This window comes from Corella eumyota, chromosome 4 (genome assembly GCF_963082875.1).
Source record: "Corella eumyota chromosome 4, kaCorEumy4.1, whole genome shotgun sequence".
Classification (NCBI taxonomy): Eukaryota; Metazoa; Chordata; class Ascidiacea; order Phlebobranchia; family Corellidae; genus Corella; species Corella eumyota.
The window spans coordinates 13,955,405-13,981,723 of NC_137493.1; the positions used below are offsets into that span (position 1 = coordinate 13,955,405).

A 26,319-nucleotide genomic window follows, 5' to 3' on the forward strand; every position below is an offset into this window, starting at 1 on the left:
GGAAAATCTTATATTCAATGGAACATGCTAAAAGAGTAAAAAATTACAAACCGAAAAATTTAAAATAACGGCGACTTATAAAGTAGTATAGTACACACTACCAAATACATAACAACAAATACTAAATTTACAATTAAAAAAACAAATTGTAGAAATCGTAAAATCTTAAAAAGTTATGAAGAAAATTATTAGCAATAAAAGAAAACGCGTTTTGAATAAAATTTTGAGACACAGTGACAAAAATAAAACAAAAAACATGAGATAAAAATAACCTAGAGAAGTAAGAATGATAAGTTTAGTATTTATTTTATTATTTTTTGAAGATTTATGTTTAAAAACGCACAGAAGTTACATACACCTAAAGCTTGAAAGCAATAAAATGAAAGCAGAAAGTTTGAAGAAATAAATTAATTACAGTAATACATACGATGGTGTACAAAAAAAAATTAAATTCCAACCTAAGCCGAGCGTTTATAAGTAGGGTTAATTATATATGTCTATTTTTGAAGTTTTGAGTAATATTATTGCAGTATCTTTAACAGAATCAAAAATTTGAAAAAAAAAAAATGGATAGGACAAAACTGTGCAATTATAACACACTTCTAACTAAACTTTGATGTTCATTTTTTTGATAGTAAATTAAAATCTAAAGTAATATTAAAAACCGTATATACATTATTATTGTAACAAGAATACTTCTAAAAATAAGTTTAAATCGGTTTTACAAATCGTGTCTAAAAAACGAGACTGTACCATTTTTCTTTCTAACCACGAAAACATCATATAACGTAGACTTAACATGACGTGTAAAAATAAAGATTAGGCAAAAGCTGGCCTTGGACTATAGTCAAAAACTATCACGTCACATGACTAAGCACATTTTACTTTTGCCTTCACTGTCCGTTGATTGGTTCACGTTTTCGGCAGCGATTTTGTTTCTGCGTTTCTTTCGACTCTTCCCGTTCGGCTCTTCGGAAATGTGAGCCTCGACCTGTTTTGCCTTTTTCTTAGGGGAGAATACGACTCTCTCGATTACGACCTAAATAAAATATTTAAAATTTCCGTAATTTTTTTTAAATATTTATTTAACCTCGATGTGGGAAGGTCGACTTTTTAACCTAAACATAGAGTAACACCAGTTACCCCGACCCAGTCTCAGGTTGCCTTTAACAGTTTGGGATATTATAGACTATAATTGCCCAGTAATTGAGCTGCTGATTAGGTGTTGACTCAGGATGAGTTCATACCGTTTATAGCTCCTTACTCAAGGGCGCTACAGTATAAGAGCAGTGGAGATCAAGCACAGGACCTCATGTAATACAGCTGTGTTCCGACCACTACACAAAGCTGTTGATATGCTTTGGTAAGGCAAATTATAATTAAGCAATGTAATCCAAAGTTTTTATAATTTTTTATATTAAAAATAATTTTTTATTTTTACGAAAAATAATATTACATAACGAAAAGTGTAACAAATGCTAGAATAATCACGTAAGGGCAATAAAATAGATCAATAATCTACAAGTTATTATTAACCACTTTCTGATAAATTTGTTTTATAACAAACATGGCCCAATAAACAAAACAAATATTTGTTTTATGTGAAGTCACCTCTAACCACAGGTTTTATAAATTTGGGCGGCTGATAAAATCAATTTTATTTTAGTACGCGGTTCACCAAAGCTTTTTTACAACAAAAAAATTTTTTTGTGAAAAATTTTTTTTTTCCTTTTTTTTGCGAAAAAAATTTTTTTAATAAAAAAATTTAAAAATTTTTTTTACCTCAGGAGGTTTTTCGTTAGGATCAATTCCCCAAATGAAGTTTTCCGGGTCCATACTGAAGTATTTCTCCCACATGTTTCCAATATCTTCTTCCTTGATGTCCTTCTTCTTTGGAGCATCCAGATCTTGGCCTTGTTCCACTAAAAAAAAAAAAAAATTTTATTAAATTTCAAAAAAATTTTTGGATAGATTTTAACTTTATTAAAACTTTTTTCCAGTTTAAATTCTACAAGTTTTGGGCAATTTAAATACAGATACATATTTCTTTTTTTAAACACAATAATATTTAGGATAAAAAATATCTGAGAATGTAATTTTTGGAAACTTACATGCAACATTTTTCCAGCTTTGCCTATTTGCCATCATACCATCTCTTAATGGTGTATAACCAGGACAAAATTCTGCCATCATCTTAAAAAAGAAAATATTGGGGGTAAAAAAATGTAAATTTGCGATAAAAAATTAAAATTTATTATAAAAATAAAATATTTTACCTTGCAAAATAGTCCATTAGTAAAATTAAAATAAAATTTTAAAACCATAAATTTTCAAATTTTTTTTAATCGTTAATTTTTTACTTTTTTGTAATAGATAGTATCCTAACCATTAGTTAAAAAATATATCTAAAAAATTTATCATAGATTCATGACATCTCTAACTTTGCTTTTCTTGGTAAAAATGTTATCTTAGTTTCTAAAAACTGAATAGTTATATTTCTAAAATTGTAAAGCCTCTTGCTTTGTACATGTTCAAAATAAATGTTCTTACTACAATGTTACATTGTATTTGCTAACTACCATAAATTATAACTGGGCACATGTTAACAGGCATCCTATTATACTTTATATACCTACTGGTGTAGACAAGCCTCTAGCGCTAGAAACTGAGCAATAAAAATGTAAACGACTTGTAAAAAGTCGGGTTGACGTTTCAGTGCAAACAATATATAAATTTATTGATCCAGCACATATTTTCTCATTTGGTTGAAAAATCAATAGTTGCGTTGGAAAAACGTTGGAAATTTGGGGCATTGTGGATTTTGCACATTTTTTTTTAAACAGGCCACTTTAAATTATGCATGATTTTTGCCACTCTCTTTTTAAACTAATTATCTTTTATTTTTTTCTTACAAAATCTTGGTTATTCGATATTGTTGTTGCATACGCAACAACCGCAATAATTGTAAAAATTTTGATTTTAAAAACAAAATTGTTTTGTTTACTCTTAAAACTAAATTGATCTATAAATTTTTGCACAAAAAATATAAAATAGTGGTTTACCAAAAGTTTAGAAAAATATGTATTAAAAATTTTATATTTTTAAAGCTAGGCCTATAACCTTTTTCTTTTAAAAACTAGTTTCAAAAATAGTTTTTTAATTTTTTACTTCAGCACAATTAAAAATAGAATTTTAATAAATTTTTTAAATACCTTAAACGCCATTGAGCAAACACCGTCAATAAAACCAATCTGCATTTTTGGGAGGTCATCGATTTTACTTCGGTCCATCATAGGCATGGGTTCGGTGCCAAATAATTTCCTTTCCATATCTCCTTGGTCAAAAAATTCGCTTGTCACTAGTTTTGCCATCTAGGAATCATAATACTGAGTTCGGAAAATTGAAAAGCAAAAAAAAATTAAAAAAAATATTTTTTAAATATATTTAAAAAAATAATAAGCAACACATAGATTAACAGTGTATATATATAAATATATATAAGTAAAATTATTTAAAAAAAAGTAAAATAAAATATATATATACAATACTAAACTTACATATGTGAAAATAATATAACAGTTTTAAAGTAAATACATAAAACTAAAAAAACAAATAAAGTTAATGTTGACATTTGAAACAAAAAAATTAAAAAAAATCCATTAAAATAATTTTATCACACTAATTTTTATTGAATAAAAAAGTCAAAAATATAATTTATCTGTTTGTGAACAGAATTTTTTAATCTAATTTCAAAAATCACGAATTACCTTTTGTTGGACTTCCCATGGTTTGGTTATCGAGGATAAATCACATGCAGTCATCATCATCGACATTAACAACATCCGATTGCCATCTTTAAAGTCCCGCTCGGCAAATGGTTTCTCCAACAATTTCTTAAACATATTTCTCCGCCTAAAAGTAGAGTAATTTTAACACACTTAAAAAAAATAAAATTTTTAGCAGCAGTAAATTAAAAAAAGTAATTATTGCAAATACAGATTAATGGACAACCAACATATAACACTGAAACAGACAACTTAAGGCCTATACTTTACTTTAAAAGCAGTCACTTACACAAATAATAAATTGGCAAATGCAACTTAATATATATACATATATATATATATATCAAACTGGAACAAAATATTTTTTTAAATATTTTATCTTTGATGTAGAAACTTTATACCAAAACATTGAGTAACTTTTGTTACTCTGACCCATTCTGAAGCTGCATTTATTAGTTTAGGGTTTTGTTAGTTACAATTTCTAAGAAATACATTGTCAATTTGTTTTGGCGCAGCATAAGTTTGTATGTTTACTCAAGAGCACTTTAGCACAAAAATGCTACACCACACATGAGATCGTGAGTTCAATCCCCACTGCTCTCATGCTGTAGCGCCCTTAAGTAATGCGCTACAAACGGTATAAACTCCTGCTGAGCCAGCACTGAATCAGCAACATAATTATCGGGCAGTTATAATCTCTATAATATCCCAAACTGCCACAGGCAACTTAAGACTGGGTCGGAGTAACTGATGTTACTCTATGTTTAACCGCGCATTCAACTTTCCCACATCAAAAATAAAGATATATACAAAAAAAATAAAATAAAATAAATAAATTATAGGCATTAAACCTAAAACATCATGTGATAAAGCAAAGTGTTCCAACCACTACACCATGCTATCAGTTCTATAATACTTAACCCCATTTCTTGTCTGTCAAGTTATTATTTTTAAGAAAAAATCAAGATACAAAACTTACTGAAAGTAAAGGGCAAGATCGGTTGCCAAAATGGCATGCTTCATCATTTCACAAGATGCCTCAAATTCACTTTGAGTAAAACTCTCAAAAATATTATTGCCCTCCATGTTTGATATTCTCAAGCAAGTATCATAATGATGGTTTTCCAATGTTGAAGTATTGTACAAAATTGCTAAAGGGGCACCAGCTCTAAAAATAAAAAAAAAATATTTAAAATGTGGCAAGCTTTATTAGCCTTGTGATGCAAAATGTTGGCCATTGCACTTGTCTACAATGTAAAAGGTCTTCAGTTTAAATCCTACCAATGGAAAAATTGTCATAAACTAGCATCATGTTTAAATTAGCGTATAAAAAGAATTTAATAAACTGTACATATTTAGGTCTTGTAGTATTAAATATGATATCTTTTACAAACAAATAATAATTTAAATAATTAATTTAAAAATTATTTAAATATTTGGTATTTTGTTTTTTTTGCATTGTAAATCATTAACATGCAATTAAATAAAGAAAATTAGGTAGCTGAAAAAAATATTTTAATTTGATATTAGCTATTAAGTGTTTTTCACACTAAGGATGAATTTATACAAAAAAAAGGTTAATAAACTAACATAAGAAAATCAATGAAAATTGGTCTAAACTACAATAAAGATTAACATATTTATTTTTACCATGTTGTCACTATAATTAGTAGTTCTTAATTAGTATTTGTTAAAAATCTGTAGACAATAACAATTATATTGCTCTGTTCATACCTAATTAAGAAAGCATTATTAGTCCCTCTGTGATCAATATCATGACAGAAACAAGCAACAACTAGTGTGAACTTCTCTCTATCTGTGAAAGTGTCTGGTAATCCAGGGGTCTAAAAATAAATAAAATTAAGAAAAAAAATTTATTTTTAAATTTTTGATTGAAAAATAAAAATGTGCAATAATGATGTAAAATTGTGCTATTTCAAATAGCTTTTTATAAATACAACTTTTATATACACGAAAATTAACTGGTTATTTATAAAAAATATAAAAACTTTAAAATAAATAAAAATAAAAAATGTTTTATAAGCTTTATTAATAACTTTGACGACTAAACTTTAAAAGTAAATTAAATATGTTTATTTTTGTAACCAAATTATACATATAAAGTGGCCTAATTTTACAACTAATTTTCCTAATAGATTAGTAATGTTTAGTTAATGTAGTGACTAAAACAATTAGCTTCACTACATGAGACCCTGAGTTGCATTCTCACTGCTTTTATGGTGTAGTGCCTTTGGGTGAAGAACTATAAGTAGCATACACTTTGGCAAAGCCAAAAACCAACTAACATGTAAACTATCAAGCAATTATAATCAATAAAATTTAAAACTGATATAGTCACCTAAATTGTGTTGGGGTAACTAATGTTACTCTATGTTGAGGCCATAAAAGCCTTTTTAAATCAACAAAAAAATAAAAATAAAGTTTTGTAGGGTTTAATATTTAAATTAAATATTTAAACTCTCTGATTTCATTAGTATAACAATAATGACAATTTAAACTAGCAAAGTTTTAAACTTACACTTTTATCTTTTTTCATTCGATCAAGTAACAAAAACATTGTGTGCGCAACGTTCAAACCGTGTCTCCAGTTGTGATAATAAACTGGTCTGTAGCATCTCCGTACACTTATAATCCATCGTAACATTGTCTAAAAAGATGTTAGTCTTACAATAAAAAATAAAAGGTATTATTAAGCTTAAAGTAAAATTAGAAAAAATTAAAAAATTTAAAAAAAAATTTTGATGACATTTTTTAAATTATTTAAAACTCAAATTTCAGATGATTAATATTTTGTTTAGGTAATGAAAAAATTGCCATTAATACTTAGTTTAAAAATTAAAAACTGTTTCAATATCACATTACCTCTTTTCTGATTTTAAATAAATTGAAAGCATCCAAATCTTCAAACATTCGCATTCCTCCCAAAACTGTTTCATCATCGGTCATATACAAATCGGAGAAAGTGAAATCATATAAATTGTATTTTTCCCCTGCTGGTATAGGCTCATTCTAAAACATAAAAAAATTATAAAACTTTCAAAAATACATTAATGCTTTAATTTATAATTTTTTTTAAAACTTATTCCTCATGTAAAAGGACCAAATCAAAAGCTTTAACACAACATTGGTTACTTGACCCAGTCTTGAGTAACCCCTTGATAATTTTAGATATTATTGACCTAGCAATATTGCATAATTATCTGTCTTTAATTAGTTTTAGTCTAAGCAAAAGTACATTGTATGTATAGCACCTTACTCATGAATGTTACAACATAAAAGCAGCATGGTGTAGTGGTAAGAACACTTGCTACACTATTATGAGGTCGTGGGTTCAATTTTCACTGCTCTCATGCTGTATAACCCTTGTAAGGCACTATAAACGGTATGAAATCCTCCTAAGTCAGCACTTAATCAGCAGCATAATTACTTGGCAATTATAATCTCTATAATAACTCAAATTGTTTATGGCAACTTGAGACTGGGTCAGAGTAACTAATGTAACTCGATGTTTAGGTCGCGCATTCAACCTTCCGACAAAAATCCAGAACTTTTTGTAAAAAAGTCAGTGTTCTAACCACTACACCACACTCCGGATAACAAAGACCACCACTGGTAAGGTGTTTAAATATATACAAAATTTTATGTGCTACTTATGAATTATATTTACAATAATTCTGTCAACTTCATTTTGTGTGGCTCTGGTGTGAAATCGAACAATGTTGTCGGCGACATCAGTCTTCGCTTTGTTGATTACAATCGAGTTAAAAGAGTTGGCGAACAACAGACCGTTCATAAGGTAGGGACGAATCGACTAAACAAATAAATAAGGAATTTTAATTTTTAGGCTGAAAGTGAAACAAAGTTACAACACAATATTAGATACGACAATTGGATATTTTAAAAGTAAAATATATTTAGATAAAAAGTAGACTAAAAACTTTGTTAAAAAAAATTAAAAAGCAGGACAGTATGGTAATATTAATACATTCTAAGAAAAAATCAATTTTAACACTATTTATTTATAACTTAAAATTAAAAATTAACTTTTTTAAACAATCATATAAAAATAATAAATCAAAAACTTAATAACAGCTAGATGGAGCTAAAGAGTAAAGTGCTAGTATTTTTGTAATGTAATCTTGTTAAGAGCAATTTTGTTCAAATTGCAATTATATGAACAACAATTAAATTAAATATTCTGTGTTTGCAATAAAAATTTTAAAAAAATTGGATTAAGTTGTTGCAATATTTATAGAAATATTATTATTACATAATCCAAACATAAAGTATTGATGTTTTGTAATATTTATTTTAAAATTTAAACCATGAATTACAGACAAAAATATTTTATAAAAAAGTTACTACTACTCTAATTAAAAAAGTTATTACCTTAATTATCTGTTCATCGTTTTCATCGAATCCTCTTTTTTTATTCCCCAATTGTAGAACACCAAGTAACCTGTCAGCCCCATCAAAAAAGGCACAAGTCAGTGCAGACTTTAAACTAAAACCTTTCTTTTCATCCTTAACAATAAGAAAAAATTATATATTTAAATTGCTTGAGTATTACAAAAACTTTCTTTTTATTTAAAAAATTAATTTTGATGTTTGTAATTTCAGAAATTGTAATATTTTTAACAACAGATTTTTTTTTTGTATATATCTTTATCCTCAATGTGGGAAAGTCATTTGCACGACTTAAACATAAAGTAACATCAGTTACTCCAACCCAGTCTCGAGTCGCCTGTGGCAGTTTGGGATATTATAGATTATAATTGCACAATAATTATACTGCTGATTAAGTGCCGGCTCAGCAGAAGTTCATACCGTTTATAGCGCCTTACTCAAAGGGGCGCTACAGCATGAGATCGGTGGGGATTGTAACCACGAGTTAATTTTATTTAATCAATAAAACAAAAATTTGAACTAATAATGCATATAGAATTAGAGTTTAGAATATAATATGAATATATATGCATATGTCCAATTTATAGGCCTTAAAAATAAATAAAAAAATGCTGCTTGTGGTAAATGACCATTGGCATATATTATTTACAAAAAGATTACGAGCTCGTAGAACAGGTAACAGACTTGTACAAATAAAAATTGATTTAATAACTTACCTCCAATTTGAACTCTGAGAATGGTGTAATTTTTGACATGTTAATAACCTAATAAAAAATAAGGTTTACCAGTCAAATGTGGTTAGTTACTAAATTACAAATTTTTAATTAAGATAAATACCTCTTTTGTTGAAATTGCTTTTTGAATAACTTTTTGACTAAAAACCCAATCATTCTTTTTAAGTCTGTCGAAATTAAATAAATTAAATTAGTAAATTATAGATTCGCACCAAATGAAATTATAGATTCGCACCAAATGAATTTATCTGCCGATGCACAGATGATTTATATACAATATTACTATTGCAAAATTTCCATTTTTTTTAAAAAAGGGAAAAATTTTGTGTAGAGTAATGGTCAGAACACTTGGCTTCGCTATATGAGATCCTAAGTTTGATCCCCACTGCTTTTATGCTGAAGCGCCTTTGAGTAAGGTGGTATAAATGGTATAAACTTCTACTGAGCCAATACTTAATTAGCAGCTTAATTATCAGGCAATTATAATCTATAATATTCCAAACTGCTAAAGGCAATTTGGGATTGGGTCAGGGTAATTGATGTTACTCTGTGTTTAAGTCATTAAGTCTATTTCCACATCCAGAATAAATAAAAAAAAAACTACAATATACCCCTTGGCAAGCACAAAATATGATACAAATAAGAGTTGAGGTAAAAAATTGTTTATATATATTTAAAAAAAATTTGTCCATTTACTTGTTGACTTCAACTTTCTTAACTGGTTCTTCTTCCTCTTCAAACAAACCTCCTTTTGGTTTCTGAATCAACATGTCATAGGATTTTGCAAACAAAAGACATCCCTCTATGTTACAGTTGTCTACCAAAGCTACTGCAAGCGTATAACGTTCACAATTAATCAGTTTGGAAACCTGTAGAACTAACTCTTTGAGGACTTCGTCAGAGTTTAAACCTGACCATAAGTTTGCCACCCTTCCAGAAAGTTCTTCTTGCAACTAGAAAAAAAAATTGATAATTGAATTTTGTGGTTAAGAGATGTTAAAAAATGTTGCAAGATCTTAAAAATTTTTCTTTGTTTATATATTACCTTAGATCTGGAAAGGCCAGACAAACTTTACAGCCCAAACATTAGGCAACATTTGTTATTAAAACCCAGTCTTGAGTTTACTTTTCGGTTTGCAATTGAATTGTTTGTAATTGGTTGGTTGATAAATATATTTGATTTTAACTAATCAAGAGTTTATTCAATTTATAGTGCCTTTCTCAAAACCACTACAGCATAGAACCAGTGGGAATCAAATCCAAGAACCCATGTATTAAAGTCAAGTGCTTTAACCCTTACAACATGTGGGACCCAATAAAATATCCCAAAAATTAAGTTACATAACAGAAACAAAATTTAATTAAATAAAACCTTAGCTGCTTGCTCAAGACGTTGAACTTGTGCAGTTGATCTTTGATCTTGTATTGCAAGCCCACAGAACACAAGAAAATGCTCCAAAATCTAAATAAAATTTATAATATATTAATAAATTTTCGAAACATAAAAAGGTAATATATGTAATACAATGTTTAAAAAATTAATAACCTATTAGGTTAAGCGTAGAGTAAAATCTATAATTTCATTAATAATGTAAATAAACATATTTAGAAAATCAGTAATTTTAAAATTTAATTTTTTATAAATATATACCGACAGCTTGGTGTAGTGATAAGAACAGTTGCTACACCACCATGAGATTGTGGGTTCAATCCCCACTGCTCTCATGCTGTAGCGCCCTTGAGTAAGGCGCTATAAGCGGTATAAACTCCTGCTGAGCAGCAGCATAATTACCGGGCAATTATAGTCTCTATAATATCCCAAACTACCACAGGCAACTCGAGACTAGGTCGGAGTAACTTATGTTACTTTATGTTTAGGTCGTGCATTCGTCCCCCCACATCGAGGATAAAGATATATACAAAAAAAATAATAATAATACATAAAATTAAAATTTGAAAAAAAAACTTTAAAAATACATTTTCATCTTTTTCAGAAAATGGTTCCTTTGACTTTTTATTCACAACTTCCACTACTCCAATCACTCGATTTTCTTTGCTTAAAATAATTGGTTGACATAATAAATCCCTTGATTCAAATCCTGTTTTCTCGTCAATTGTTTTGTTAAAGTTAGGGTGCTGAAAACAAAGTCGAAATTTTATTAATTATTGGGGCATTATGTCACTGATAAATCAATAACCCTTATTATGTTCGATAGTGTATAGATTTTAAAAAGTATATTGATTTTTCTAAAGTTTTTTGGATTTATTAGCTACCTATGTTATAATATCTTAAATAATTTTCCATAAAAATTAAATAACCAAACCATATTTTAAAAACTATTAAATTAAATATCCAATTTATCCAAAAATAAGTTATTTTTGTTTAAACAATAAACTAATTAATTACTTAGTCATATATAAGTATATAATATATATAAATATATATATATATATATATAAGTTAGCAGCATATCTATAGTAGGCTTTCAAAAAGTTAAGTAACGGCAGCATGGTGTAATGGTAAGAACACTTGCTACACCACACATGAGGTCGTGGGTTCAATCCCCACTGATCTCATGCTGTAGCACCCTTGAGTAAGTCGCTATAAACAGTATGAACTGCTGCTGAGCCAGTACTTAATCAGCAGTATAAATATTGGGCAATTATAATCTATAATATCCCAAACTGCCACAGGCAACTCGAGACTCGGTCGGAGTAACTGATGTTTAAGTTGCGCATTCGACTTTTCCACATCAAGGATAAAGATATATACACAACAAAAAACGTTTAACTAAAGCCGCGTAAAATAATACTTTACTGAATTCACTTAAAAGTAAAATTAAAAAAAAGCAAACCTCGTAAACGTTAGTCACGTTAATAGGTTTTTGTGTATTGACAACGAGACCTGCAATTCCAACGTTAATAGGCACAACAAGTTCATTTTTCGTGTCGCAAAGAACGTCTTCAAATGTAGAGCGTGGGGTGATGTTCCATAGCCTAGAAGCAAGCTCTTTGCTGTCGCCCTAAAAGTTTGTATTATTTTAAATTTTAAAAAGTTTTAATACAAATTTTTAGGCCTAGTTGGACCTAAGCAATAGCTTACAACTTAATAAACGCACGTGGCAAAAAAAATTTTTATTCTAAAAAGGGAATTTCCCTTAGTTTAGCTATCGTCCAAAAGTTTTAAAAAATTAACTTAAAACAAAATATCCTTACAAAATTATAAAATTAAAAAAAATAAAAATACAATTAAATTTTAAAATACAATACTACGTTTTACCTTGGCAGAGTCGCGCAACCAAAACAGACTGCATCGTTCGGCATCCAGCAGTTTTGAAACGTGTTGCAAGGCTTTGAAGCAAAACTGGTCCGAACCTTCAGCTGTGGAGATTTCTTTTGCCAGTTCGAGAAGCAGAACGTCTTCGCTAATTATACAAAAAGTAGATAAATACGTATTATTAAAATGCAAATTAAAATATGTTTTTAGTAGGCACTATTATTAACATTATTCAAAATGTATATCAAATGGCATTAACATTTTTCTTTTGTGAAAATAATGTAGTCGCAAAAAATAGCAGGTTTTTCTATTACCGAGTAATTCGCTTTCGAAATAAACTTAAATTTCGTTTCATAACCGGTGAAAAGAACCGTTTTCGGTTATCAGAATCTGCTTGGTTTATAGTTAATTTTTTGCGACCCTTTGTTGCTGGCAAAGGTTCGTGTTGTGTAATAGTTGGTACAGTTCTAACCAGGGGCCTAACGGTCCCGATTGTTGGTAGTTTATTTAGAGGGTTACTGTCAGAATTTCGCAAAGCTGCTTTGGGCTTTTGGGTGGTGGCTGACAATGTTTTTTGTGGACCGTCATTGAACTTTTCCAAATTATTTGCCTTTTCAATTGAGAGCCCCTTTATTTCGCTTCTGTTTTCCAGATATGCTGTATCAGATTTGACTTTGCATTTTAAATATTCGGTTAAAAACTTTGGGTTGGTTTCCAAATAGTTAGTGACAGCGCTTTGCATTTTCTTTTGTAAATATTGTGCCAAAAATTCGGGGTGGCCATCCAGAAATGACTCTATTTTATAAAATCCCTCGCTTGCCATTTTTACAATTTTAAAACATCAAAAGATAGAGTGTTGTCAAAATTTAATAATGCATGAAACTGTGAAACATATAGTTCAAACATTGGATTAAGGGTTATTATCGGGTAATAAAACCACGCCAAACAAATTTGGACCATTACATAATAATACGCTGTGCTGTTACACATATGTTGTACTGTACTACAGTATACTTACAAAATGCTGAGCAACACACGCGCTTACGTAATTGGCAATTTGTTTGCGAATTTGTTGCTATGTACTATGGATCGTTCGGACTGTAAACTAACAACAAGCGGGAGCGAGTAAATTAGCGGCAATCATTTGTTCAAAGATTTACGTCAGCCTCGTAAAGTCCCGATGACGTGCGCATGCTGTTTCGACGTATGTGAGCACAAACAATTACTACCGCACACGTCGCTTTGAATTCCCAACGAACTTTATAACTAACCGCTTGGCGATAATCGTAAAATTCTAGGATTTTAAAATTTAAATTTAAATAAATGTAAACTTGGTGAAATAATTTGGTGACTACACGTAAAAATGTAGACTATAAATGCCAGTACTTTAGAATTTAAATTAAAATAAATGTAAACTTGGTAAAATAAATTGGTGACTATTACATGTTAAATTAATTTTTATGTTTAAAATAAGTTTAAAATTTAGACTTCATTTTTTTCTTATGTTTTTTTTTAATATGCCTATTTACAATTCCAGTATTTAAAAATTTAAATTAAAATGGATTTGGTGACCATGCCATTGGGTTTGGTGACCATGCCATAACATACTTAAAATCTTCATGTAAACATTAATACTTTTGGCATGTTTTAAATCATTAAATTGATTTTGTCATTTTTTCCCGTCGCATTGTTGTAATATTAATTGTATATCGTATTTATTATTTACTTTTATCAACGTGCGAAAAAAATGAATGTAAACTTGATAAAATAAATTGGCTTTTATGGGTAAAAATGTGAACCATTTAAACCAAAAAAAACTTGATTATTATTAATAAGGTATTGTTAGAAGGCTCCATTCAATCTTTATGCGCAGCCTTCCTATTTAAGCATTTTCTAATCTTAAAAATGGGATGTAAAAATATCCAATATCATTTTGAGACTCTACATTTAAAAATCAATATTTTCTTTATAAGCCCTCTGTATATAGACATTAAAACGCATAACAAATTGAGCCCTGTATAAAACAACAATTCCGTATTTCTAACTACCTTTGACCACAAGTGTATATACAAGCCTCTGATATTCTATTGCAAATAACAACAACAATATAATTGACTGTAATTGAAGCGATGTCAGCACAAAAGTATTTTTACATATTATCGATTTTGGCATATGCTTTATATGTGATTATAGGCAAAATCGCATTGCAATGGATTAGTGTGGCTATAATCTTGGGCCCTTATTATTTAAAATTCAGCGAGGCGAAAAATAAAATCGCAAAAAATTGAAATTTAGTTTTGTCGAATTCCTAACAGGCCAAACACCTAAACGATACACAACTAGCGTTTTTGATACAAGTAGTTCTATAATTATTTTTTAATTTACAAATTAATATACTTCTTTTAAATTACTACTATGTTTACTTAATATATATATAATAATAAAAGGCCTGTAATTACAAAACGTTAATTATTAAATGTTTGTATATTCTTAGTAAGATGAACATGCGTTTTCGTATTTAAAACCAATTTAGGATAATTTATTACAACCCGAAGTGTGTACTATGTAACATTAATTATTCAATGCGCGTTGTACTGATTTTTGTTAAAGGGGGGGGAATGTAAATGAAAAGGTTAGAAATCTGTCTTATCGTTCCTTGCGGAGACATAAATCAATGCCCTTTGCTGTCTACTTTTCAAAGCGCGCAGTGTGAAAAGCACTTGCCTAAATGTTAAAAGACTGCCTTGAAATCAATGGATTTGATAAATGTGGCCTACCTTTTTTCTTCTTCCGACATTATGTAATAACAGTATGAATAATGTAATATCTTCCAATATCTTCGTATATCCTGGGTTTAATGCAACGTATTTGCACAGGCTGTTAATCTATTATTCCGAGGATCCCATTTCCTTATCTTTTATGACATAATTCCAAACGACCGTATCTTTAAAATTTAAACAAAAATCTAAAATACAAAATAAATGTGTCTTGAATTAAAAAAAAAATAGAGTTTCACATTTGCAGAAAATAACAATAACATCCACTTAGTCTGTTATAACAAAGTTACTCTAATTAAATTAAGAAAAGAAAGTACTGTCGTCTACAAAGAACAAATTTTATAACATTATCTATGATCTTAAAGTTCTGACTATCGTTAGCACATATGACTATCATAATTTTTGCCATCTTTACTTATCTAAGCAAGGCTGTATTAGGAATAACAAACTTAATTCAACCCGCACGAGTTACTTTACCCAATCAACTGCATTGACTATGAACACTTAGATGTCATTAATGTAACTAAAACAAGATAAACGACAACGCTTACGCACTGTTTCGCAAATAAAGTCAGTAACCACGTATTAGCTTTACTGTTAGTCAAACAAAAACTACTATTTTTTGTATACTGCTGTAAATGTATGCTCAATTTAAAAAAAGCAACTCTTCGTATCAGCCTATTTGCTATCCTTTCTAATAGCTAAGCCTGACAAAATAGTGTCACACTTTGCGCTTGGCTAGTTCGCCTAAGCTTGAATTTTCTTGAGTTATTCATAAAAATCACAATTACTTTGATGTTTTGTGCCTAACCACCGTTTAGGCGCTTTCCTGTTCTTATAACCTAGAACAAATAAAGGCTATAAGTTTTATTATAAGAAAATTAAATGACCAATCTTTTTAAACAAACAAAATGTTCCATAACATCTGCAAATAACTAATTTATGTTATGTCAGTTAAGCTACTCTACCATTAAACGTAACGATACTTTCTTGAGAAAATCTAGTTAATGTCTTATATAACTCTTAATTGATTTGCATTAAACTTTTAAGTCATCGCATATACAAATTACAAGTGCAGTTTGAATGGGAGATAAGGTCGCTAACTATGAACGCTATTTGCACTGGGCTTATTAGTATGGAATGCGCGAGCTAGCAAGGCCTCATAAAATCATTAGCGTCAGATCGCTACAATTCTCTGGGGACAAAGCTCAGATCGAAATTGTATTACTGTTTGCATCGCGCCTGAGCAGCCCAAATGTTATTACGTACAATAATTTTAAACTTGTTAGCATTATATTGCAATGGGTTCTATTCTAGTATAACTAGCTGTAGAGTATACAGTTTTAAAATTAAATTCTAAATCATTTTTTCCTTGTTAAACTTGCCTTAGCAAAGAAATTGCAGAAAAATATTACTGTAACTGTTATTAAATCCATTTAAAATTCTTACCCTGCCCTTAAGAATGTAATTAGGCATCTATACGTTGTAATAATTTATACTTAATTACATGCGAATTAAATGCCTACTAACAAGCCAGTTATTACATCTGATAGTATTGCTGCTTTTCGTTTCAATGCTTTTAGCCTGACTATATAGTATCACCTGTCTGTTTCTTAGATTTTGTGCAATGAAAGAAAACGCCGAACCGATCTTGTAAAATCGATAAACATGCATTCTCTTGTCTGTAATTATCCTATTGGGCTTACATCTTTTAGGTGATTGCATTGCAAGTATTTCGAAATCATCAGAAATTCGCTTTTCGCTCGGCTGAAAGGCGAAAAAGTAGTTAAGAGGAATTTTCGACTACGGCTCGATCGTATATCTCTCTTTCACAGTTTGCTTTTAAAAGTATGAAATATAATAGACTATACATTATTTCGTACTGTGACACTTAATTAGATTATTAGTCATACAAAATAATCACTTTCATAAATTAAAACTATGAAAATACATATGATTCCAAACGCTCTTAGAAATTAAAATAATTATTTCTATAACAAAAAAAACGGCAGCGTGGTGTAGCAGTAAAAACACTTGCTACACAAAACATAAGGTCGTGGGTTCAATCCCCACTGCTCTTATGCTGTAGCGCCCTTGAGTAAGGCGCTATAAACGGTACAAAATCCTGCTGAGCCAGCGTTTAATCAGCAGCATAATTATCGGGTAATTATAATCTATAATATCCCAAACTGCCACAGGCAACTCGGGACTGGGTCGAAGTAACTGATGTCACTCTATGTTTAAGTCGCGCATTCGACTTTCCCACATCGAGGATAAAGATATATACAAACTTAAAAAGCTTAGTTCAAAAATGTAAATGGCCAGCTCAACTAAAAGCTACATTTATTAAAAGCTTATAAATTTATAAAACGTAAAGAAGTACCGATATAAAATCGATTAAATAGCTATGTGTTATTTTAGATTTTGACACTTACTTTTATTGTACTATTTATTTTTTGCAATAATTAAATATTTTGAGAATAATAGTTATTGCAATTATTTTGAATATATGATTACAATAATTTAAATTTAAACAATTTAGTCAATTGAAAATTTCAGCTACATCCTTTATACATATTATTAATAAGCGTAGTTTATATACATATGACAATTATGTATGTAAAAAAAATGATAGCTATATTAAAATAGAAAAGATATCTTAAGTAAAATATGATTTAAGTTTTTGAAAATATATTGTGCCTTTTTGGATAAAAATGTGTATTAAAAGATATTTTAATAAAATATTAATAAATAGGTAGGCACTATGGGTACTACAAACTTATTTTTTAAAAGGCTTTGCTGATAAAAACTCATTTAAAAAAAATTTAAAAACAGACACTACTGTATGTTAAGGCAAAAGAAAAAATGTAAAATAAAAAAGGCAAAAAAAAAGAAAAATAAAAAGAAGAAATGTACAAATGATACACTAGCTAAAATAATGTACTAATCCAAACCAATTTTTTTTTTGAGGAACAGTTTAAAATTTTAGAAAAAATATTTATAAATAAAATTTAACATGAATTTTTTGTAACATGTAGAATTGAAAATGAATTTTTTTAACAGCTTACCTATATATTATGATAGGTTAGATTAGAAACCGACTTGACCAATAATTAAAAAAAATGTGAGGCATCACACAGCAAAAAATTAAAACTATAATTGAAAAAATTTTTCTAAACACCAAAATTGATTATAACCACTAATTATGCTCTACGCGCTAAAGAAAACAAGTTAAACAACCTAAAAAAACACTAACTTATTTTAAAAAATATAATAAATGGTTGCAATTTTAAAATAACGTATATAGGCTACTACATTTAATTTTAAAAACTTTTTTGTATATACAAGAGGTAAAATCAAAAAAAATTAAAAACTATATAAAATTGATATTATCACTACCTAAAAAATAAAATATGTCATTACCAACTTAAGTCACCCTTAAAGTCATTTAACTTGACTATATTTAATATTAATAGGTATTTCTGTGCACGGAATCTTGTATAGTTGTGGGAAGTAGAAATGAGAGGTATTTTAATATTTTGAAGTTGTTCAAGCAGTTATAATATTATCGTCTTCGTCAACTTCTTCCAATAAACCAATCGGTCGTATTTTACGAACGCAACAATAGTTTCCGTAATACAAAATCTGGGTTAAAACCTAAAAAAAAAATAAAAATAATATTAATCCATAAATAAAGGGGTTTAATGGATAATTTATATATATGCAAATATATGTTTACCTAAATAAAATACCTATAAAAATGTCATTTGTGGGCAAAAATTAAATTAACATGTATTTGTAACCATATACTGCAGCATGGAAGTAACCATAGTGGTAAGAACACTTGCTACACCACACATGAGGTCATGGGTTTAATCCCTACTGCTATCATGCTGTAGCGCCCTTAAGTAAGGCGCTATAAACTCCCGGTAAGCCAGTACTTATGCAGCAGAATAATTACCGGGCAATTATAATCTATATAATATCCCAAACAGCTAAAGACAACCCGAGACTGGGTCGGAGTAACTGATGTTACTTTATGTTTAAGTCGCGCATTCGACCTTTCCACCTCGAGGATAAAGATATATACAAACAATAGATGTTATGAAAATTAAAATACAGCCCAAAGGGAGTGCATTTGACTAGTTTCTGTTAGTAAAGCCCTTAAAATTACATGTTCTTTAGTACTGCACTCGTAATGGTTTAAAATTTTCGAGAAAAAAGTTTGGTAATTAAGACTTACTGTAAAATCTAGAGCAAGAGTCCCTAAAGAGCCAATCAGCCAAGGAAGATGGAAAATAAGGAATTCGCCTCGAGTTCGTCCTGGGTCTGGGTCTTGCAGTAAAATCTTTAAAAAAATTAAAATTATTTTAAATTCTTAGATATTTAATAATCAAAAATTTATTATATTAAGCCCAAAAAAAAGATTTTTAAATATCTTAAATTTTTTTTATGCAAAGAAAATTAATTTTTAAATTCTAAAATGACCTATTGGGTAAGTTTCTTTGGCCCCAACCTTAATAAACCCCATTGAAACCCCAATTTTAACCGAATAATTTTAAGCAAAGTTATAAAATGAGTTTAAAAGTCATTTTAATTAACTACAGAATAGAAAACTTGAAATAGTAAGAACTAAGAGAAAAAAGTTGCCTATCAAATATGCCATCTACAAATTAGCAAACCTTCTTTACTTTATTGTTAAACAAGTTAAAGAAATTAACCTTGAGGAAAAATAAAAAGTTATTACTTACTGATGATCCATATAAGGTATTACCAGCTACTGCAAGAAAAAACATGATAAAAGATATTCCATCAGTTTGCTGTCGTTTTACCTAAAAAACAAAAAAATAGTAAAATTTAAACATTTAGTTTTAATAATGGCACACTGTTAGAATAATAGCATATATATATTATTTTAAAACTAAAGAAGAAATTTAAAAAAAAAACGGTCAATGATTTTAAACTTTGTTTATTTAAATAATAAGAACCATATTGATAAAATAAAAAAACACAAGAATTTTTTAAAATATATAATTTTTTTACATTTTTAATGATTTGAGGTAATCTCGATCCAAGATAAAATAAAGACGAAACACAACCAATGGCATAACCTGTAACCGTTTCAGGAGTCTAGAAACAAAAAATATTTATTTCATAATTTTAAAATACTTCCAATATACAATTCTAAAATGTGTATAATTTTTTATGGCATGGTGTAGTGGTTAAAAAACTTGGTTTTTTATTGTACTAGGTATGATTCCCACTGCCTTAATGTCATCATGCCCTTAAGCAAAGAGCTATAATTGGTACTTTTGCCCATTTAAGAACTAATTGGTGAGTTAATTATCAGATAAAATAATTATTAACATCTTAAACACAAAAAAGTAACTCAAGCCTAGTTCAGGGTATCAAATGTTATTCTTTGTTTAAGCTGTTAAGTTGCCTTTCTTACATTGAGGATAAATAAATGTAAAAGAAATATAGCTACACTTAAAAATAAATATAGAGTACTTAAACTTTCAAAAACAATCTAAAGTACATTTAATGATGTCATAGACTTCTGACAAGTCCAATGTTCAATTGAAATTAAATCAAAAATAAATGTTGTGCTTAGATTGCAATTCTGTCGTAAGAATCATGGTAAAGTTGTTGACAAAGAAAAAAAATTGGTTTAAATTACGACTTTAAAAATAATTAAATTTACCAAGTAAATATATATAACAATTTTAATTTAAAAGGACTTGCGAATATACCCAAAACATTTTTCAAAATATTTTTTTTTAATTTCTGTTTTCATTAGTTGGTTTCATACTTCTAATAAATAATTATTTTTTAAGTTTTTTTTTTACCCATGTCATTGCATTTTTGTTGTGTAGTAAAACCCTTCCAATGTGGTTCCCTGTTGCATAGTTGTTTGAAGACAATCCTTTGTTGAATGTATAATATGGAGCAATCACGCCGATACAAAAAAGACATAAAATTCGTTGATTTTGGTTATTTAAGACATCGTTTATTATTCCTCTGTTTTCTAAAAATAATAAAAAAAGTGAAATCAATGTTAAAAATCTTAAGATAATAGTTATATTCATACAAAAAAAATTAATTTAATAAAATAATTAAATATCAAAAAAAAAATAATTTTATTTTATTCTACCTACCTTGCTGCTGCCTTTTATGTTTCATAACATAATAACTATATTGAAAAATCATAACAAGGTCCATGCCCACATAATATACTGCAGTATAAAGTTGAATTGGAAACTGATGTGTCAAAATACAACCGATCTAAAAAACAATTTAATACAGATTTTCGTTTTTTTTTTATGTAGAATAATAGCCTAATTGGTATTTAACTAATTTGCTTTGACTAACAGCATGGTGATTTTAAAAAAATGATAAAGGCCTTTTTTTTGCCAGGACAAACAAAAATCCGGTCAATAGTATTTGATACGTACCAAATTTGCACTGTCTCCAAAAAGCCACAAAAGTAGAAACCAAAATGACAAAGCCTCGTCTGCTTTTCCTTGTTTATAATTCTCGTATAATTGTCTAAATTTATATAAAAACTAATTAAACAAAAATTAAAAAATTAGCAATTTAAAATGCATTACAATTTTTTTTATATGTATAAATTTTTTTTTGATGTGAAAAAGTTGATTTCACAACCTAAACATAGAGTAACATTAGTTATCCTAACCCAGTCTTAAGTTTTTTTGACACTGTAAAAGGTCCTATTGTTTATAGCAGCATAATCAGCAGTTTTTTTATATTTATTTTTCTTCGATGTGGGAAGGTCGACTTTATAACCTACACATAGAGTAACATCAGTTACCCCGACCCAGTCTCGAGTTGCCTTTGGCAATTTGGGATGTTTTTGAATAAAAGTGCTCAGCAATTAAACTGCTAATAAAGTGCTTATGCAGTAGAAGTTTATATAGCACCTTAAGGGCGGTACAGCAGAAGAGCAGTGGAGATCTAACCCAAAGGCTCATGTAGTAAATTTAAATGTTTTGGCCACTACATCAAACTGCTGATTTAAATTAAATTCAAGTATTTCTTAAATATATTTTTACAGAAGATCTAAAAATAAGATACTTACGGCAGTGAAGCACATATCCAACAAATAATTGAAAAAAGTCCAAGAACAAAACCGACCTCCTCTTTGGTTGTGTAAATACATTCGTGAAAAACATTTAAAACCCAAAGTACTGGATCTGGTTCCAAACAAGTTGTATTTGTAACATTTACATTTAAATGGTCATGGAACAAAAAGTTGAGTGGCTGTATTGAATACATTTTGGCAAAACGTCAACCAGTTTTATGTTTATGATTGCCAGTCAATACTTAAAGCTTGCTGCTTAAAAAACCTGAAAGAGAAAATTAATAAAATTTGTAGGTTTTTATTAACCGTAATTAAAAAACTTTTAAAAGTTTATTTTTATCACGTGTTTGTCTATTTCGTGTTTTTTCCAATTTAAAACAAAAAAATAACGGTAAAATAAATACGAAAATTGAAAATCTCGTGACTACTTCTTTTCTTTGTTTTTGTTTTGAGGAACCTTTTGTTGTTTTTCTATTTAAAAACTTTTCACGCCTCTGCGGATATCAGCTGTTTTTTAACGATCTTTATTTATCCTCATTTTAAAAATAAAAGTAAATGGTTTAATGTTTATATTAGACTTGTTGCAAACAATTTGTATATGTTACAACAATCTATTTTTATAATTATCGTTCGCAAGTAACACCATTTAAATTTATTCTTAAAATCTAACGTGCGTAGTTACATACAGCAATTACTCTAGTATAAATTCTAAACAAGCTTCTTTTAATTTTTTTCTAGTTGTATATAATCATGGTAGCGTAAAATGGTAAAAACAGACGGAAAAAACACTAATGGATATATTAAATAGATTAAATGGTTTTTCTGCCAAAGTATGTAAACCGATTAAACCATTCTACAGGATATTATATTTTTATATAAAAAGCCTTACAAAAACAACCATTTCCTGTCTATAAAGTTTAACTGACTAATCAAAATAATTAACACTGTTAACTGATAAACTTTGCAATCTCTGGATAACTTTCTTACTAGAAATTTTTATGGGCTTTAATTGTTACCCTTTTTTAAGTAAACCGAGCGGCTATCTTTTGATGCATTGTTTTAGTCAATCTGATCAATTTTATTCACATCAAAGAAAAATTTGACCCATATTTTTCTTTTACAATAGTTTTTGAAGCTGCAATAATAAAAGTTTAAATAGGTTACAATGTAAAATATTTTTAACATTTAAAATTTTAAAACATGCTTAGGCTTTAAAGTAGATTTATTTTAAATATAAATTTTAAAACAATAACATTATTTAAAAAAAAAATTATTAAAAATGTAGCTTCAGATATTTAAACTACTAAATTTTTAACAATTACAATTCAACAAAAAACCGGCAGCGCGGTGTAGTGGTAAGAACACTTGCTACACTACACATGAGGTCGTGGGTTAAATCTCCACTGATCTCATGCTGTAGCGCCCTTGGGTAAGGCACTACAAACGGTATGAACTCCTGTTGAGTCAGCACTTAATCAGCAGCATAATTACCGGGCAATTATAGTCTCTATAATATCCCGAACTGGCACAGGCAACTCGAAACTGGGTCGTAGTAACTGATGTTACTCTATGTTTAAGTCGCGCATTCGACTTTCCCACATCGAGGATAAAGATATATACAAAAAAAAAATTGGGCAACATAAAAACAAATTTTGCCAAAAAGTTGACAACCCTGACAATAATTAAGTGAAAAGGTTTGGAAATTTTATACCAAAACAGTAAATTATTGTAAACAACAGAGCTGGCCTAATAATGACATGGATTTCAGCTATTCCACCATCTGCAGCCATATTAGCTTTAATGTTTGGTTGTAATGCTTGTACTGCAATGAATGCCAGATCAAACTATCGCGGATTGCTTGATCGTCGGGTAAAATTTGATTATTTAAAAATTTTTTTCTGCTATTGCTGTTGCTATTTTATGCATGCTATTAACAAATTTGGATCTCTATTAGTTTTGCACGCCCTACATAAACAGGGTGTGTAACCAAAATGTGGCACATGTAATTAAACAAAGAGGTTGCATAAATTAAACCCTTACCCTAACCCTCACATATTCAGTTTACCCATTAACACATCTGACTCGTAAAGCGGACTAAGTTATACTCATTAAAACATATTTCAACTATTTTTTAATGTCTGGTTGAACAATTGCCATACTTAGGTTATAACGCCTTATTAAATTCGGGCGTGCGAAAGTAATAGAGATCCAACAATTTACTAAGATAATTAGGAATCTCTACAGTTAGACTTTTGTGACCATGTGTGAATGTTATAACTGTATAATATACTATAAAATATATGTGTAAACTGATAATTATGCACTGATTAAGTGCAGGTTCAGCAGAAGTTTATATATACCATTTATAACGCCTTACTTAATGGCACTACAGCATGGGGGCAGTGGGGATTGAACCCACGACCTGTTGTGTGGTGTAGCAAGTGTTCCTACCACTATGCCATGCTGCCATTGTTTTATTTATGACATATATTACCATATCACATAATATATAAGTCCTAGGCTTTCTGTTAAGGTATTTATTTAATTATTTACTGTTTTACGTTAAACACACGAAGCTAACTTTGTTTTAACTTTAGATCAATGCAGAAGTACAACATGCAAGACCTGAAATGGTAACTCGATTGGACGAACGAGACAGACGATTGGTTATCTATCCTACCAATGTAAATAAAATTTATTTTATGTTTTTATATAATTATTTATTCTAGATGTGGGAAGGTTGACTTCACGACCTAAACATAGAGTAACATCATTAACCCTGACCCAGTCTTGAGTTGCCTATGGCAGTTCGGGATATTATAGATTATAATTGTCCGATAATTGACTCAACAGGAGTTTATACCGTTTATAGCACCTTACTTGAGGGCACTACAGCAAGAGAGCAGTAGGGTTTGAACCCAGGACCTCATGCAGTAAAGGTTTTATCCTATACTTCTATTTTTTCAAATTCGTTGTTTCTATTATTATTGCCAAATTTTAAAATATTAACATAAAAACCAATTAAAACAAAATTATCTAAATTTATAGACATTTGTTACTTAATATTTTTAAATTATTTTAGGTACAATGGGTTCACCCAATATGGTGCCCAAAATCTTTTTCAGTTCAAATGGATCAACAATAATTTATTTTTTGCCTTTTCTTATTTGTGCCCTTTTTTGGTTTATGATAAAGTATAATAAAAGAATTTAAAATTATGTTGTGGTGATTAAAAAGCAATAAACCCTACCTAGTTTTAAGTTGTATTTGGCTATGTTTGATATGCCATGAATATTTCTTTTTTATTTGATATTTTGGCTGAGAAAAGGTAGTTTTCTTTACTTTTAGGGAGTACTATTAAAGACACCGATAAAAAAGCATAGGAAAATAAACCCTATAGCCAAGGGTAAGCACCAAACCGTTAACCCGCTAATCATTGATAACAAAATTAACTTTTGGGTTGGGCGGAGTCGGGTAAGAGGATGACGTCACATTCTCCGTGTGCCACACTTTTATTGCAAAGTTTTAATAACACCAGTTGCACTAGAAAACTATTTGTAAGATATTAAACTGCGATTTGATGCGAAAGAATTATGTTAATTAAATTTTAACGTTAAAGGTTTTCGATAACTTTAATTACATTGCATTTGATTTCATTAGTTAAACTTAACGAAGTTAATGTATTGTGTAACGAATCACTATTTAACAAATTTTTTTATTAGGTTAATTGTGCCCAACCTATGCCTATAGCACCATGTTGTAACAACGTTAATATAATTTGATTTAAAAAAATATCATTTTTTTACAATAATGTTTTTTTAAAACTTCGTATAAATATTTTATAACATCTAGTTACCCCCTCCACATTCTTAGTACTGAAATAAACTTTTATCAATTGATGTTTTAGTGGCCGTATTGTGTATAACTGTACTGATAAAGATGATTTTATTAAATACTAGGGATGGGCTCAAATCCAAATTACTCGGATTCGACGAGCCCGAGTATTTTGTCGCGATACTCGGCCGAATCCGAGTACTCGGTTATGACGTCATTTAAACGTATATAACTGTTCACGAGAATCTTTCCCGCATAATTTTAAAACTGCAAAATTTGCCAAAAAACACGTATTTATGGATTATAAAAGGTTTAACGTTGGCAAAACTACTTACCGCTGATAGCAATATCATTTTAAGTCCAAACGAAAATGTTTAAGTCT

General features: G+C 29.1%; 2 protein-coding genes and 1 long non-coding RNA gene across 4 annotated transcripts; 1 reads left to right on the plus strand and 2 right to left on the minus strand.

The window, feature by feature from the left end:
• Nucleotides 1-34: 34 nt before the first annotated feature.
• Nucleotides 35-15,183, minus strand: LOC145749877 (cGMP-specific 3',5'-cyclic phosphodiesterase-like). Of its 2 annotated transcripts, none has more exons than XM_082565758.1 (19): nt 15,002-15,183; nt 12,228-12,372; nt 11,803-11,970; nt 10,925-11,083; nt 10,320-10,409; nt 9,644-9,900; nt 9,051-9,114; nt 8,930-8,977; nt 8,196-8,321; nt 7,474-7,617; nt 6,669-6,815; nt 6,325-6,453; nt 5,520-5,629; nt 4,765-4,953; nt 3,768-3,912; nt 3,213-3,371; nt 2,112-2,193; nt 1,783-1,922; nt 35-1,039 (listed from the first exon to the last, which is right to left on the minus strand). In XM_082565758.1, exons 1-19 carry the CDS (start codon nt 15,019-15,021, stop codon nt 863-865), a joined length of 2,499 nt encoding a protein of 832 aa, XP_082421884.1. In that variant the 5' UTR covers nt 15,022-15,183; the 3' UTR covers nt 35-862. The 2 variants fall into 2 exon arrangements, with proteins under 2 accessions (XP_082421884.1, XP_082421883.1); XM_082565757.1 differs by having other exon boundaries at nt 8,196-8,330.
• A 2,587-nt stretch (nt 15,184-17,770) lies between these two features.
• On the minus strand, nt 17,771-22,428 carry LOC145750288 (lysosomal amino acid transporter 1 homolog). Its single transcript, XM_082566283.1, has 8 exons — nt 22,101-22,428; nt 21,457-21,550; nt 21,160-21,286; nt 20,851-21,029; nt 20,045-20,131; nt 19,753-19,833; nt 19,245-19,349; nt 17,771-18,658 (listed from the first exon to the last, which is right to left on the minus strand). The coding sequence occupies exons 1-8, from the start codon at nt 22,295-22,297 to the stop codon at nt 18,551-18,553; spliced, it is 978 nt and encodes a 325-aa protein (XP_082422409.1). The 5' UTR covers nt 22,298-22,428; the 3' UTR covers nt 17,771-18,550.
• Nucleotides 22,429-23,785: 1,357 nt separating this feature from the next.
• Nucleotides 23,786-25,321, plus strand: LOC145751223 (uncharacterized). The gene is made up of 3 exons (XR_014283718.1): nt 23,786-23,972; nt 24,701-24,787; nt 25,186-25,321. It is a non-coding gene; the product is annotated as an uncharacterized LOC145751223 (long non-coding RNA).
• The last annotated feature ends 998 nt before the right edge of the window (nt 25,322-26,319 follow it).

What these genes read in the sequence shown, in the direction of transcription:
- LOC145749877 (XM_082565757.1), bottom strand. Translation starts at nt 15,021, where the DNA reads ATGTCGGAAGAAGAAAAAAG. An exon ending in AAGCAATTTCAACAAAAGAG is followed by an intron (nt 8,978 to 9,050) that starts GTATTTATCTTA and finishes ATTTTTTATTAG; the next exon opens with GTTATTAACATGTCAAAAAT. An exon ending in AAGCTGGAAAAATGTTGCAT is followed by an intron (nt 1,923 to 2,111) that starts GTAAGTTTCCAA and finishes TTTTTTTTTTAG; the next exon opens with TGGAACAAGGCCAAGATCTG.
- LOC145750288 (XM_082566283.1), bottom strand. Translation starts at nt 22,297, where the DNA reads ATGTATTCAATACAGCCACTCAACTTTTTGTTCCATGACCATTTAAAT. An exon ending in TTGGAGACAGTGCAAATTTG is followed by an intron (nt 21,287 to 21,456) that starts GTACGTATCAAA and finishes ATTGTTTTTTAG; the next exon opens with ATCGGTTGTATTTTGACACA. An exon ending in TACCTCAAATCATTAAAAAT is followed by an intron (nt 19,834 to 20,044) that starts GTAAAAAAATTA and finishes TTTGTTTTTTAG; the next exon opens with GTAAAACGACAGCAAACTGA.